This window comes from Protomyctophum parallelum, assembly GCF_964188405.1.
Source record: "Protomyctophum parallelum genome assembly, chromosome: 1".
Classification (NCBI taxonomy): Eukaryota; Metazoa; Chordata; class Actinopteri; order Myctophiformes; family Myctophidae; genus Protomyctophum; species Protomyctophum parallelum.
Window position 1 is genome coordinate 107,613,354 of NC_139697.1, and position 17,500 is coordinate 107,630,853.

Genomic DNA, 17,500 nt, shown 5'->3' on the forward strand with positions numbered 1-17,500 from the left:
AATGCAGCAGCCAGAGTTTTTACTAAAACTAAGATGAGAGAACATATTACTCCAGTTTTGGCATCACTGCACTGGCTTCCGGTTGTTTTTAGGATTGATTTTTAAATTATTTTACTTGTCTATAAAGCTCTCAATGGTCTCGCACCTTCCTACCTACATGACTGCCTGCCTAAATATGTCCCAAACCGCCCCCTAAGGTCTTTCACTGCTGGCCTGCTCGCTTTGCCTAAAAAAATGGCAACTAAAAAATATGGGGAAGCAGCTTTTTGCTTCTACGGGCCGTCGGCATGGAACAAGCTCCCACTGTACCTTCGTCAGGCAGCCTCTGTAGACATTTTTAAAGCTCAGCTCAATACCCACTTCTACAACATTGCTTTTAATTGATCTTTTATTTTTTGTTATTCATGTCCTCACTGTTATTGTATTACTGTTTGTTTTTTAATGTTTATGCCTTGCTTTTCTTTTCTTTTTTTCTCCATTGCTCTGTAAAGCACTTTGAGCTGCATTTCATGTCATGAAAGGTGCTATACAAATAAAGTTTTATTATTATTATTATTATTATTATTATTATTACCTGTATTGTATTTACTTTTTATGTTTGATTCTTTAAATTGGGGGAAGTTATCGATAAGCTGGCTTCTAACTTCTCCTGCACAATAATAATATGTATGTAACTTCTCTTTTTAACATATGTAAAGGTAGGAAGGTTTTAAATTACGTCACATTGTAGGCTCTACAGAGCCGAGCCGACTTTTATTTCGGCTCTAAAATAGGAGTATGAATCGGCCCTTATAAACAAGTAAAATCATTTTTAAATCAATCCTAAGAACAACTGGAACCAGTGCAGTGAAGCTAAAACTGGAGTAATATGTTCTCTCATCTTAGTTCTAGTTAAAACTCTGGCTGCCGCATTTTGGACAAGTTGTACCTTCGACAGGCAGCCTCTGTAGTTTAATAACACTGTACCTTCGACAGGCAGCCTCAGTAGTTTAATAACACTCTACCTTTGACAGGCAGCCTCTGTAGTTTAATAACACTGTACCTTCGACAGGCAGCCTCTGTAGTTTAATAACACTGTACCTTCGACAGGCAGCCTCTGTAGTTTAATAACACTGTACCTTCGACAGGCAGCCTCTGTAGTTTAATAACACTCTACCTTTGACAGGCAGCCTCTGTAGTTTAATAACACTCTACCTTCGACAGGCAGCCTCTATAGTTTAATAACACTGTACCTTCGACAGGCAGCCTCTGTAGTTTAATAACACTCTACCTTCGACAGGCAGCCTCTATAGTTTAATAACACTGTACCTTCGACAGGCAGCCTCTGTAGTTTAATAACACTGTACCTTTGACAGGCAGCCTCTGTAGTTTAATAACACTGTACCTTCGACAGGCAGCCTCTGTAGTTTAATAACACTGTACCTTCGACAGGCAGCCTCTGTAGTTTAATAACACTCTACCTTTGACAGGCAGCCTCTGTAGTTTAATAACACTCTACCTTCGACAGGCAGCCTCTATAGTTTAATAACACTGTACCTTCGACAGGCAGCCTCTGTAGTTTAATAACACTGTACCTTCGACAGGCAGCCTCTGTAGTTTAATAACACTGTACCTTCGACAGGCAGCCTCTATAGTTTAATAACACTGTACCTTCGACAGGCAGCCTCTGTAGTTTAATAACACTGTACCTTCGACAGGCAGCCTCTGTAGTTTAATAACACTGTACTTTCGACAGGCAGCCTCTGTAGTTTAATAACACTGTACCTTCGACAGGCAGCCTCTGTAGTTTAATCACACTGTACCTTCGACAGGCAGCCTCTGTAGTTTAATAACACTGTACCTTCGACAGGCAGCCTCTGTAGTTTAATAACACTGTACCTTCGACAGGCAGCCTCTGTAGTTTAATAACACTGTACCTTCGACAGGCAGCCTCTGTAGTTTAATCACACTGTACCTTCGACAGGCAGCCTCTGTAGTTTAATAACACTGTACCTTCGACAGGCAGCCTCTGTAGTTTAATAACACTGTACCTTCGACAGGCAGCCTCTGTAGTTTAATCACACTGTACCTTCGACAGGCAGCCTCTATAGTTTAATAACACTGTACCTTCGACAGGCAGCCTCTGTAGACATTTTTAAAGCACAGCTCAAGACCCACTTCTACACTCTTGCTTTTAATTGATCTTTTAAATTCCTTGTTATTCATGTCCTCACTGTATTGCATTACTGCTACTATTTTAAGCACTTTGAGCTGCATTTCATGTCATGAAAGGTGCTACAAATAAAGTGTTATTATTCTTTTTTTTTATATGTATTATAACGTTTCATGATGATTTGAATTGTGTTGTTATTTTTCTTGCAATGAATATGAATAGAATACCCAGGACCTGGATGTGAACAAGACCGCGAGGACCAGTGATATCCTTGTACTGTTAACTGCCAATAAAGTATCAATCAATCAATCAATCAATCAAATAGACAGTGTCAATACTAATAATAATATTGAAGTTGACCTTGTGATGGAACTCTGAGCTAGCCTCCATTAGCTTCTTCTCCTGATCAGTAAACTGGAAGAGACACACACGCGCACACACGCACGCACACGCACACACACACACGCACGCACGCACGCACGCACGCACGCACGCACGCACGCACGCACGCACGCACGCACGCACGCACACACACACACACACACACACACACAGTAAATAAACAAAGTGGTAATGTTTTTATGAAATTGGAGGTCTGTGGGACCATCCACCAAGGTTGAGATCTGTAGCATGCTATTAGCATGCTATTAGCATGATATTATATTACATGTGATGGTAAAACTAGACACCACCATAATATCAAGAGATGTATACAATATGATCTATGGTTATATTACACAGTATTAATATGAAATGTATATTTATTTTATTACCATATCAGAAATACGACTTCTCTCCAGGTTGATGTCCAATTTAGTCTCCGCTCGGATCTTCAGACTCTCCTCCTGAGAAACACCACACTACTTTATTACATTATAAGTACTTTATTACATTATGAATACTTTATTACATTATAAGTACTTTATTACATTATGAATACTTTATTACATTATAAGTACTTTATTACATTATGAATACTTTATTACATTCAGACCCTCCTCCTGAGAAACACCACACTACTTTATTACATTATAAATAATTTATTGTTACATATATTATATAAATACTTTATTACATATATTATAATCTGAGTTCCCAGAAGTTTTATTTTTCGCCACTAGGCGGGCGAGAAAGACTTCTGGGGAAAAAAGGACCGTATCCCTGTGAGGGAAGTACGTTGCGCTCAGAATCTGAGCGGACACTCCCCTTTCCGGTCTGAAGCACTGTCTGTGCATACCATGAAAACAGTCCGAAGGGAATCCAATTCCAAATTGAATTGTAGTAGGAACACCACCGCTCAAGGAGCAATTGTTTCCCTTCCGTCTTATTTAGATGTAGCGCCCGGCCCACTCCATGTGGAACCCGCCCCTGTCTTTTGATTCGCATTTCATTTGAAACGCAACGCACTGGGCCACGCCCCTGCTGCACAGGATCTGAGGCCAGTTTTCCTAGACTACATATATTATGATATAACTCCCAGGCGTTGTGCATTTACTAATGATGTCTGTATAACTGTCCTGAGAGGTGGACATGTTAAATAAAGTCCTATTTCGTTTTCTTACCGTCAGTCTGTTTCTTAACTGATCCAGCTCCCGCTTCATCTTCTACAGGTAAAAAAACACACATACACATACACACACACACACACACACACACACACACACACACACACACACACACACACACACATTAGAGATCTACGTATCCACACCAGTCATAAAAACACCATATCGGGATCGGGATCTGCTTTTTTTTAAATAGTAAAAATGGCAAATAAGTTTAGGGATAAGGATTAAGAGATATAACTTATATATTTATTTCAGATATCTACAGTGTGGGGCAGCGGTGGCCTAAGGGTTAGAGGAGCAGCCTTGTTGCCGAAAGGTTGCCGGTTCGATTCCCCGGACGGGCAAGACAAATCTGTGTGGGGAAGTGATTGGTCATCACTCACCCAACACCGCTGAAGTGCCCTTGAGCAAGGCACTGAACCCCCAACTGCTCCAGTGGAGCTGCTTAGTGGCCAACAGTATCAGACTGTGGTTGTACCGGTCAGTACAACAGTATCAGACTGTGGTTGTACCGGTCAGTACAACAGTATCAGACTGTGGTTGTACCGGTCAGTACAACAGTATCAGACTGTGGTTGTACCGGTCAGTACAACAGTATCAGACTGTGGTTGTACCGGTCAGTACAACAGTATCAGACTGTGGTTGTACCGGTCAGTACAACAGTATCAGACTGTGGTTGTACCGGTCAGTACAACAGTATCAGACTGTGGTTGTACCGGTCAGTACAACAGTATCAGACTGTGGTTGTACTGGTCAGTACAACAGTATCAGACTGTGGTTGTACCGGTCAGTACAACAGTATCAGACTGTGGTTGTACCGGTCAGTACAACAGTATCAGACTGTGGTTGTACCGGTCAGTACAACAGTATCAGACTGTGGTTGTACCGGTCAGTACAACAGTATCAGACTGTGGTTGTACCGGTCAGTACAACAGTATCAGACTGTGGTTGTACCGGTCAGTACAACAGTATCAGACTGTGGTTGTACCGGTCAGTACAACAGTATCAGACTGAGGTTGTACTGGTCAGTACAACAGTATCGGACTGAGGTTGTACCGGTCAGTACAACAGTATCAGACTGAGGTTGTACCGGTCAGTACAACAGTATCAGACTGAGGTTGTACCGGTCAGTACAACAGTATCAGACTGAGGTTGTACTGGTCAGTACAACAGTATCAGACTGAGGTTGTACCGGTCAGTACAACAGTATCAGACTGAGGTTGTACCGGTCAGTACAACAGTATCAGACTGTGGTTGTACTGGTCAGTACAACAGTATCAGACTGAGGTTGTACCGGTCAGTACAACAGTATCAGACTGTGGTTGTACTGGTCAGTACAACAGTATCAGACTGAGGTTGTACCGGTCAGTACAACAGTATCAGACTGAGGTTGTACCGGTCAGTACAACAGTATCAGACTGTGGTTGTACCGGTCAGTACAACAGTATCAGACTGTGGTTGTACCGGTCAGTACAACAGTATCAGACTGTGGTTGTACCGGTCAGTACAACAGTATCAGACTGAGGTTGTACTGGTCAGTACAACAGTATCAGACTGAGGTTGTACCGGTCAGTACAACAGTATCAGACTGTGGTTGTACCGGTCAGTACAACAGTATCAGACTGAGGTTGTACCGGTCAGTACAACAGTATCAGACTGAGGTTGTACCGGTCAGTACAACAGTATCAGACTGAGGTTGTACCGGTCAGTACAACAGTATCAGACTGAGGTTGTACCGGTCAGTACAACAGTATCAGACTGTGGTTGTACTGGTCAGTACAACAGTATCAGACTGAGGTTGTACCGGTCAGTACAACAGTATCAGACTGTGGTTGTACTGGTCAGTACAACAGTATCAGACTGAGGTTGTACCGGTCAGTACAACAGTATCAGACTGAGGTTGTACCGGTCAGTACAACAGTATCAGACTGTGGTTGTACCGGTCAGTACAACAGTATCAGACTGAGGTTGTACTGGTCAGTACAACAGTATCAGACTGTGGTTGTACCGGTCAGTACAACAGTATCAGACTGAGGTTGTACTGGTCAGTACAACAGTATCAGACTGAGGTTGTACCGGTCAGTACAACAGTATCAGACTGAGGTTGTACCGGTCAGTACAACAGTATCAGACTGAGGTTGTACTGGTCAGTACAACAGTATCAGACTGAGGTTGTACTGGTCAGTACAACAGTATCAGACTGTGGTTGTACCGGTCAGTACAACAGTATCAGACTGTGGTTGTACCGGTCAGTACAACAGTATCAGACTGTGGTTGTACCGGTCAGTACAACAGTATCAGACTGTGGTTGTACCGGTCAGTACAACAGTATCAGACTGTGGTTGTACCGGTCAGTACAACAGTATCAGACTGTGGTTGTACTGGTCAGTACAACAGTATCAGACTGAGGTTGTACTGGTCAGTACAACAGTATCAGACTGTGGTTGTACCGGTCAGTACAACAGTATCAGACTGAGGTTGTACTGGTCAGTACAACAGTATCAGACTGAGGTTGTACTGGTCAGTACAACAGTATCAGACTGAGGTTGTACCGGTCAGTACAACAGTATCAGACTGAGGTTGTACTGGTCAGTACAACAGTATCAGACTGTGGTTGTACCGGTCAGTACAACAGTATCAGACTGTGGTTGTACCGGTCAGTACAACAGTATCAGACTGTGGTTGTACCGGTCAGTACAACAGTATCAGACTGTGGTTGTACCGGTCAGTACAACAGTATCAGACTGTGGTTGTACTGGTCAGTACAACAGTATCAGACTGTGGTTGTACCGGTCAGTACAACAGTATCAGACTGTGGTTGTACCGGTCAGTACAACAGTATCAGACTGTGGTTGTACTGGTCAGTACAACAGTATCAGACTGTGGTTGTACCGGTCAGTACAACAGTATCAGACTGTGGTTGTACCGGTCAGTACAACAGTATCAGACTGAGGTTGTACCGGTCAGTACAACAGTATCAGACTGTGGTTGTACCGGTCAGTACAACAGTATCAGACTGTGGTTGTACCGGTCAGTACAACAGTATCAGACTGAGGTTGTACCGGTCAGTACAACAGTATCAGACTGAGGTTGTACTGGTCAGTACAACAGTATCAGACTGAGGTTGTACCGGTCAGTACAACAGTATCAGACTGAGGTTGTACCGGTCAGTACAACAGTATCAGACTGTGGTTGTACTGGTCAGTACAACAGTATCAGACTGAGGTTGTACCGGTCAGTACAACAGTATCAGACTGTGGTTGTACTGGTCAGTACAACAGTATCAGACTGTGGTTGTACTGGTCAGTACAACAGTATCAGACTGAGGTTGTACCGGTCAGTACAACAGTATCAGACTGAGGTTGTACTGGTCAGTACAACAGTATCAGACTGAGGTTGTACTGGTCAGTACAACAGTATCAGACTGTGGTTGTACCGGTCAGTACAACAGTATCAGACTGTGGTTGTACTGGTCAGTACAACAGTATCAGACTGAGGTTGTACTGGTCAGTACAACAGTATCAGACTGTGGTTGTACCGGTCAGTACAACAGTATCAGACTGAGGTTGTACTGGTCAGTACAACAGTATCAGACTGTGGTTGTACCGGTCAGTACAACAGTATCAGACTGTGGTTGTACCGGTCAGTACAACAGTATCAGACTGTGGTTGTACCGGTCAGTACAACAGTATCAGACTGTGGTTGTACCGGTCAGTACAACAGTATCAGACTGTGGTTGTACCGGTCAGTACAACAGTATCAGACTGTGGTTGTACCGGTCAGTACAACAGTATCAGACTGTGGTTGTACAGGTCAGTACAACAGTATCAGACTGTGGTTGTACCGGTCAGTACAACAGTATCAGACTGAGGTTGTACTGGTCAGTACAACAGTATCAGACTGAGGTTGTACCGGTCAGTACAACAGTATCAGACTGAGGTTGTACCGGTCAGTACAACAGTATCAGACTGTGGTTGTACCGGTCAGTACAACAGTATCAGACTGTGGTTGTACCGGTCAGTACAACAGTATCAGACTGTGGTTGTACCGGTCAGTACAACAGTATCAGACTGTGGTTGTACCGGTCAGTACAACAGTATCAGACTGTGGTTGTACCGGTCAGTACAACAGTATCAGACTGTGGTTGTACCGGTCAGTACAACAGTATCAGACTGTGGTTGTACCGGTCAGTACAACAGTATCAGACTGTGGTTGTACCGGTCAGTACAACAGTATCAGACTGTGGTTGTACTGGTCAGTACAACAGTATCAGACTGTGGTTGTACCGGTCAGTACAACAGTATCAGACTGTGGTTGTACCGGTCAGTACAACAGTATCAGACTGTGGTTGTACCGGTCAGTACAACAGTATCAGACTGAGGTTGTACCGGTCAGTACAACAGTATCAGACTGAGGTTGTACCGGTCAGTACAACAGTATCAGACTGTGGTTGTACCGGTCAGTACAACAGTATCAGACTGTGGTTGTACCGGTCAGTACAACAGTATCAGACTGAGGTTGTACCGGTCAGTACAACAGTATCAGACTGAGGTTGTACCGGTCAGTACAACAGTATCAGACTGAGGTTGTACCGGTCAGTACAACAGTATCAGACTGAGGTTGTACCGGTCAGTACAACAGTATCAGACTGAGGTTGTACCGGTCAGTACAACAGTATCAGACTGAGGTTGTACCGGTCAGTACAACAGTATCAGACTGAGGTTGTACCGGTCAGTACAACAGTATCAGACTGAGGTTGTACCGGTCAGTACAACAGTATCAGACTGAGGTTGTACCGGTCAGTACAACAGTATCAGACTGTGGTTGTACCGGTCAGTACAACAGTATCAGACTGAGGTTGTACTGGTCAGTACAACAGTATCAGACTGTGGTTGTACCGGTCAGTACAACAGTATCAGACTGAGGTTGTACCGGTCAGTACAACAGTATCAGACTGAGGTTGTACCGGTCAGTACAACAGTATCAGACTGAGGTTGTACCGGTCAGTACAACAGTATCAGACTGAGGTTGTACTGGTCAGTACAACAGTATCAGACTGAGGTTGTACTGGTCAGTACAACAGTATCAGACTGTGGTTGTACCGGTCAGTACAACAGTATCAGACTGTGGTTGTACCGGTCAGTACAACAGTATCAGACTGTGGTTGTACCGGTCAGTACAACAGTATCAGACTGTGGTTGTACCGGTCAGTACAACAGTATCAGACTGTGGTTGTACCGGTCAGTACAACAGTATCAGACTGTGGTTGTACTGGTCAGTACAACAGTATCAGACTGTGGTTGTACCGGTCAGTACAACAGTATCAGACTGTGGTTGTACCGGTCAGTACAACAGTATCAGACTGAGGTTGTACTGGTCAGTACAACAGTATCAGACTGAGGTTGTACCGGTCAGTACAACAGTATCAGACTGAGGTTGTACCGGTCAGTACAACAGTATCAGACTGAGGTTGTACTGGTCAGTACAACAGTATCAGACTGTGGTTGTACCGGTCAGTACAACAGTATCAGACTGTGGTTGTACCGGTCAGTACAACAGTATCAGACTGTGGTTGTACCGGTCAGTACAACAGTATCAGACTGTGGTTGTACCGGTCAGTACAACAGTATCAGACTGTGGTTGTACTGGTCAGTACAACAGTATCAGACTGAGGTTGTACTGGTCAGTACAACAGTATCAGACTGTGGTTGTACCGGTCAGTACAACAGTATCAGACTGAGGTTGTACTGGTCAGTACAACAGTATCAGACTGAGGTTGTACCGGTCAGTACAACAGTATCAGACTGAGGTTGTACCGGTCAGTACAACAGTATCAGACTGAGGTTGTACTGGTCAGTACAACAGTATCAGACTGAGGTTGTACTGGTCAGTACAACAGTATCAGACTGAGGTTGTACTGGTCAGTACAACAGTATCAGACTGAGGTTGTACCGGTCAGTACAACAGTATCAGACTGAGGTTGTACCGGTCAGTACAACAGTATCAGACTGAGGTTGTACTGGTCAGTACAACAGTATCAGACTGAGGTTGTACTGGTCAGTACAACAGTATCAGACTGAGGTTGTACCGGTCAGTACAACAGTATCAGACTGAGGTTGTACTGGTCAGTACAACAGTATCAGACTGTGGTTGTACCGGTCAGTACAACAGTATCAGACTGTGGTTGTACCGGTCAGTACAACAGTATCAGACTGTGGTTGTACCGGTCAGTACAACAGTATCAGACTGTGGTTGTACCGGTCAGTACAACAGTATCAGACTGTGGTTGTACTGGTCAGTACAACAGTATCAGACTGAGGTTGTACTGGTCAGTACAACAGTATCAGACTGTGGTTGTACCGGTCAGTACAACAGTATCAGACTGAGGTTGTACTGGTCAGTACAACAGTATCAGACTGAGGTTGTACTGGTCAGTACAACAGTATCAGACTGAGGTTGTACCGGTCAGTACAACAGTATCAGACTGAGGTTGTACTGGTCAGTACAACAGTATCAGACTGAGGTTGTACCGGTCAGTACAACAGTATCAGACTGAGGTTGTACTGGTCAGTACAACAGTATCAGACTGAGGTTGTACTGGTCAGTACAACAGTATCAGACTGAGGTTGTACCGGTCAGTACAACAGTATCAGACTGAGGTTGTACTGGTCAGTACAACAGTATCAGACTGAGGTTGTACCGGTCAGTACAACAGTATCAGACTGTGGTTGTACCGGTCAGTACAACAGTATCAGACTGTGGTTGTACCGGTCAGTACAACAGTATCAGACTGTGGTTGTACCGGTCAGTACAACAGTATCAGACTGAGGTTGTACCGGTCAGTACAACAGTATCAGACTGTGGTTGTACCGGTCAGTACAACAGTATCAGACTGAGGTTATACCGGTCAGTACAACAGTATCAGACTGAGGTTGTACCGGTCAGTACAACAGTATCAGACTGTGGTTGTACCGGTCAGTACAACAGTATCAGACTGAGGTTGTACCGGTCAGTACAACAGTATCAGACTGTGGTTGTACCGGTCAGTACAACAGTATCAGACTGTGGTTGTACCGGTCAGTACAACAGTATCAGACTGTGGTTGTACCGGTCAGTACAACAGTATCAGACTGAGGTTGTACCGGTCAGTACAACAGTATCAGACTGTGGTTGTACCGGTCAGTACAACAGTATCAGACTGAGGTTGTACCGGTCAGTACAACAGTATCAGACTGAGGTTGTACCGGTCAGTACAACAGTATCAGACTGTGGTTGTACCGGTCAGTACAACAGTATCAGACTGTGGTTGTACCGGTCAGTACAACAGTATCAGACTGAGGTTGTACCGGTCAGTACAACAGTATCAGACTGAGGTTGTACCGGTCAGTACAACAGTATCAGACTGAGGTTGTACCGGTCAGTACAACAGTATCAGACTGAGGTTGTACCGGTCAGTACAACAGTATCAGACTGAGGTTGTACCGGTCAGTACAACAGTATCAGACTGTGGTTGTACCGGTCAGTACAACAGTATCAGACTGAGGTTGTACCGGTCAGTACAACAGTATCAGACTGAGGTTGTACCGGTCAGTACAACAGTATCAGACTGTGGTTGTACCGGTCAGTACAACAGTATCAGACTGAGGTTGTACCGGTCAGTACAACAGTATCAGACTGAGGTTGTACTGGTCAGTACAACAGTATCAGACTGAGGTTATACTGGTCAGCTTCCAAGTTTTAATGTGTGTGTGTCTCTCTGTGTGTTTCTATGTGAAGGGAGTTGCTGAAACTGAACACTTGCCCTGGGTAAATAAAGGAGATTTTTTTTTTTTTTACGTATGTACGTTCTCGGAGCGTAGGTTGCATGTACAGTAAATGTACAGTATAACTAAAAACACATGGCATGGATGCACCTGGGACGTATCCTCAGTGATCTATCCTGAGGTCATCACCTGGGACGTATCCTCTGTGATGTATCCTGAGGTCATCACCTGGGACGTATCCTCAGTGATCTATCCTGAGGTCATCACCTGGGACGTATCCTCTGTGATGTATCCTGAGGTCATCACCTGGGACGTATCCTCAGTGATGTATCCTGAGGTCATCACCTGGGACGTATCCTCAGTGATCTATCCTGAGGTCATCACCTGGGACGTATCCTCAGTGATCTATCCTGAGGTCATCACCTGGGACGTATCCTCAGTGATCTATCCTGAGGTCATCACCTGGGACGTATCCTCAGTGATCTATCCTGAGGTCATCACCTGGGACGTATCCTCAGTGATGTATCCTGAGGTCATCACCTGGGACGTATCCTCTGTGATCTATCCTGAGGTCATCACCTGGGACGTATCCTCTGTGATCTATCCTGAGGTCATCACCTGGGACGTATCCTCTGTGATCTATCCTGAGGTCATCACCTGGGACGTATCCTCAGTGATCTATCCTGAGGTCATCACCTGGGACGTATCCTCAGTGATCTATCCTGAGGTCATCACCTGGGACGTATCCTCAGTGATCTATCCTGAGGTCATCACCTGGGACATATCCTCAGTGATCTATCCTGAGGTCATCACCTGGGACGTATCCTCAGTGATCTATCCTGAGGTCATCACCTGGGACGTATCCTCAGTGATCTATCCTGAGGTCATCACCTGGGACGTATCCTCAGTGATCTATCCTGAGGTCATCACCTGGGACGTATCCTCAGTGATCTATCCTGAGGTCATCACCTGGGACGTATCCTCAGTGATCTATCCTGAGGTCATCACCTGGGACGTATCCTCAGTGATCTATCCTGAGGTCATCACCTGGGACGTATCCTCTGTGATGTATCCTGAGGTCATCACCTGGGACGTATCCTCAGTGATCTATCCTGAGGTCATCACCTGGGACGTATCCTCTGTGATGTATCCTGAGGTCATCACCTGGGACGTATCCTCAGTGATCTATCCTGAGGTCATCACCTGGGACGTATCCTCTGTGATGTATCCCGAGGTCAACGGGGTTTCGGGTCTCTCAACATCACACCCCTCACTCAGGCGACCCAGCCGAGGTGATGAGGTCCCGACTTACGTCACAGTAGCCTGACCTAAGCAGAGACATTTCTGGCCTAGATGGGAGGGTCGCGTCTCAGAAAAGCGCGCACCCTGATTGGATCTCATCGATCTGTCCGTCACCCCCGGCCCCTCCTCTCCCCCCTAGTGCAGCGCTACGTCACATCATTTAGAGCGACGCCTACGCGGAAGGGTTGACTCCCACTTTTAGACTGGTTCAGCCCACGGCTTTTTCCAGGCTTTCATCTTTCGCGCAGACGAAATGAAAGCCTGGGTATCGAGACTTACGTCCCAGTAGCTACCCTCGATCAGTCCATCAGGGAATGAGCAAGGCCACACAATCCGTTCCCCCGGAACTACTCTGCCGGGACTGGGAGAACCAGGTTATGGCGCATGGAAGGACTATGTGTGTGTGTGTGTATGTATATGTATATATATATATATATATATATATATTGTGGCATGTCGCTAGGCAACAGGCCGCCAGGTAGGCATGCGTCCCGAGAGAGCCAGTGGGAGAGAGGCAGAGTGCTAAGTCTAACACAGACACCCCGTGAGGACTGGTAGGGAAATAGCCGGCCAGCGCCACCCTTAGGGAGAGAGGGGAAAGCCTGGAGCTCCCACCAGTGACTGTTCTTATATGATTTGTGCATTTATGATTTGATCAGACTTTCAAACCCACGGGGCTGTATTTAATAAACACGCCAGTAGGCGACATTCTGTAACATTGAGCGTCTTGAGTGTCTTGGTGTTGTTCAGTCCTCACAATATATATATATATATATATGTGTGTGTGTGTACACTGTACAGTATATATGTGTATATATGAATATATGTAACGTACTGCGTTCTCTGATCGTAGGTTGGCGAACTCACTCTTCTCCAGAATCACCATGTCCTTCCTGATGGAGTCTAGATGAGCTAATATCTGCTGCAACGCTATCTCCTTTAAATATAAACATTAAAAACATGTTAATCTCCTTTAAATATAAACATTATAAACATTAATAATTATTATAACCATGTCCTGATGGAGTCTAGATGAGCTAATATCTGCTGCAACGCTATCTCCTTTAAATATAAACATTAAAAACATGTTAATCTCCTTTAAATATAAACATTATAAACATTAATAATTATTATAACCATGTCCTGATGGAGTCTAGATGAGCTAATATCTGCTGCAACGCTATCTCCTTTAAATATAAACATTAAAAACATGTTAATCTCCTTTAAATATAAACATTATAAACATGTAAACTCCTTTAAATATAAACATTATAAACATGTTAATTATTATAACCATGTGTTGATGGAGTCTAGATGGATTAAAAATGGTATATCCTATATTAATGACATGTATTAACCCATTCTGACCGGGCACCCATTTTGGTGTTAGCATCATGTTATGCTTTAGCTATTTAAAAATAGCAGATCTACAAGCTCGTATCGCGCCACCGAGTGGCGCGATACGAGCTTGTAGGTCTGCTATTTTTTGAAAAATCGAAGAACGACTGACATTTTTAGAATCTGATCTCAGGTCAGAATGGGTTCATCAGGACCAGTGTGTGTCCAGTGGAAACCTCGTGTGAATCTGATCTCAGGTCAGAATGGGTTAATGACATGTATTAACTAGAAGTGCACAGGTCTCCACCAGGAGGATAGGAGTGTGTGTGTGTGTGTGTGTGTGTGTGTGTGTGTGTGTGTGTGTGTGTGTGTGTGTGTGTGTGTGTGTGTGTGTGTGTGTGTGTGTGTGTGTGTGTGTGTGACGCGGCTTGGCCTGTTGTAGCGCCACCATGAGGCTGATTTGAAAACTGTCAAGTGGCATTTCTTCCAAAGCCTAGTGGGAATATGCATGCACAGTTTCACCACAATCGGACACTGTGTTGAGTAGTTGTGGCGATTTGTACAAAACGGGTACAAAGCGGGCTACTCCTGAAAGGTTTAGAAGCCAATCGTAGCCAATGAGGGTGGATTATGAGAAATCAAACAAACCCGTCTTGATCACATGACTATGGGGAGCATGTGTACCGATTTGCGTGAAATTTGGATAAAATCTGAAGGAGTAATATTAGAACATGTGTTTTACATATGTCGGCCTCCTGGTGGCCTGGTGGAGACAATAAAACATACTCTCTCCCCATGCCTTCAGCCTGGTGGAGACAATAAAACATACTCTCTCCTCATGCCTTCGGCCTGGTGGAGACAATAAAACATACTCTCTCCCCATGCCTTCGGCCTGGTGGAGACAATAAAACATACTCTCTCCTCATGCCTTCATGGTGGAGACAATAAAACATACTCTCTCCCCATGCCTTCGGCCTGGTGGAGACAATAAAACATACTCTCTCCCCATGCCTTCGGCCTGGTGGAGACAATAAAACATACTCTCTCCCCATGCCTTCGGCCTGGTGGAGACAATAAAACATACTCTCTCCTCATGCCTTCATGGTGGAGACAATAAAACATACTCTCTCCCCATGCCTTCGGCCTGGTGGAGACAATAAAACATACTCTCTCCTCATGCCTTCATGGTGGAGACAATAAAACATACTCTCTCCCCATGCCTTCGGCCTGGTGGAGACAATAAAACATACTCTCTCCCCATGCCTTCGGCCTGGTGGAGACAATAAAACATACTCTCTCCCCATGCCTTCGGCCTGGTGGAGACAATAAAACATACTCTCTCCCCATGCCTTCGGCCTGGTGGAGACAATAAAACATACTCTCTCCTCATGCCTTCATGGTGGAGACAATAAAACATACTCTCTCCCCATGCCTTCAGCCTGGTGGAGACAATAAAACATACTCTCTCCTCATGCCTTCATGGTGGAGACAATAAAACATACTCTCTCCTCATGCCTTCATGGTGGAGACAATAAAACATACTCTCTCCTCATGCCTTCATGGTGGAGACAATAAAACATACTCTCTCCCCATGCCTTCGGCCTGGTGGAGACAATAAAACATACTCTCTCCCCATGCCTTCGGCCTGGTGGAGACAATAAAACATACTCTCTCCCCATGCCTCTCCTAGGTTGGCACACAGTGATATGAACCTACCGGTATGGGCCTATGGGCCAAAGGAAACACTTATACAGTCTCTGTCGCCCTCAAGTGGACAAAAACAGCAACAGGCCTACACATATACAGTGAAAATGAAGTGGAAACCGAGCTACACTTCCTAACCATCTGTCCATTGTACCAAGACATCAGAGACAAATACTTCCCACAGATTACAACCACACACAGAGATTTTGAAAACATGACCAATGACAAAAAACTCCCATATCTGCTGGTACAACAATGTGCAAACACAGCAGCAAGATTTGTGAGTTGCTGTGATAGGAGAAGGATATCAAATGGAACCACCCTAAAGACTAATCATTGTGTATATTCCTGCACTATACCTGCATTGAGTGACCTTGGTACATAGAATTTGATCTATTGAAGATTCTGACCTTCAAATGTACTACATTTTTGTTTTGATTGTATTGCTGTATTGTTGTATTGTTCTTTCTGCTTTGGCGAGCTTGTAGATCTGCTATTTTTGACAAATCGTTAAAATGTGCCTCAAATCTTTCATAGAATTGTCATGATTTAGAAAACATTTATTTACAATGTCGACGTCAGGCCTGAATGGGGTTAAGGCATAATCTGACCTTTAGAGGAGAGTGCTGGAGAGGTTAAGGCATAATCTGACCTTTAGAGGAGAGCTGAGCTGGTTTAAAACTAGGACTGGGTTAAGGCATAATCTGACCTTTAGAGGAGAGTGCTGGAGAGCTGAGCTGGCTTAAAACTAGGACTGGGTTAAGGCATAATCTAACCTTTAGAGGAGAGCTGAGCTGGCTTAAAACTAGGACTGGCCGACTTGCACACACGCTGATGATGCCATTCAATAATGTGGACTTCTATTTGTAATATATAATTAACCCTATAGTGGCTGTCAGTCTGCTCTCTGCCTGTCAGACCGTCATGTTTGTGAACCATAGAATGCATACCTATAGACTCAGCGTCGCGGTCCCGCCACATTTCAAGACGGCGAGAGACCCGGAAAATGATTCCCTGTTCATTTTCCTCGTAGAGTTTTCAAAAAGTATTTATTTAAAGACGTTTACGCTGCGGACAAAGACAACTGGGGGTTGTGACAAATCATGACAATATAAACACGATGTCTTGGGACGATCAAATACTTTGTTAGAAAAACAACAAACTAAAAGTGTTGTAACCTGCCATTTTTTTTCTTCTTTCTAATTCTTTGTTTGGCCCAAAACATTGTGTTTACGGGGCGAAAACGTCTTTAAATAAATACTTTTTGAAAAGTCTATGAGGAAAAGGAACAGGGAATTCTTTTCCGGGTCTCTCAAGGGGAAAAATATATATAGCGCGATACTCGGCTATATATAGGCTATCATTTCTGTGCTGACCAATGTTGGGGACACAGCCTACATACTTTATATGAGGTTTTAGGGACTATTACTTGATTCAGCATGAAGACTAAAGCCATCTAAATGAATATATACGCTTGCCTTGATCACTAGAAAACCACCCTCTGAGCTGACTGGGACATGAGCGTGTGTGTGTGTGTGTGTGTGTGTGTGTGTGTGTGTGTGTGTGTGTGTGTGTGTGTGTGAGTGTGTGTGTGTGTGTGTGTGTGTGTGTGTGTGTGTGTGTGTGTGTGTGTGCGTGTGTGTGTGTGCGTGTGTGTGTGTGTACCTGATGTG

The 17,500-nt window shown here is 44.4% G+C and overlaps 1 protein-coding gene across 2 annotated transcripts in view; it reads right to left on the reverse strand.

Moving 5' to 3' along the window:
- ccdc90b (coiled-coil domain containing 90B) overlaps window positions 1–17,500 on the reverse strand; it is a 20,566-nt gene that overhangs the window by 1,448 nt on the left and 1,618 nt on the right. For both annotated transcript variants that reach the window (XM_083765412.1, XM_083765413.1), the window contains exons 3-7: window positions 17,493–17,500; window positions 13,621–13,722; window positions 3,715–3,756; window positions 2,926–2,997; window positions 2,513–2,566 (exon numbers count right to left, since the gene is read on the reverse strand). The exon at window positions 17,493–17,500 is cut by the window's right edge and continues 96 nt beyond it. In XM_083765412.1, coding sequence (XP_083621538.1) covers window positions 2,513–2,566; window positions 2,926–2,997; window positions 3,715–3,756; window positions 13,621–13,722; window positions 17,493–17,500 — 278 coding nt within the window. The remainder of the gene's footprint in view (window positions 1–2,512; window positions 2,567–2,925; window positions 2,998–3,714; window positions 3,757–13,620; window positions 13,723–17,492) is intronic.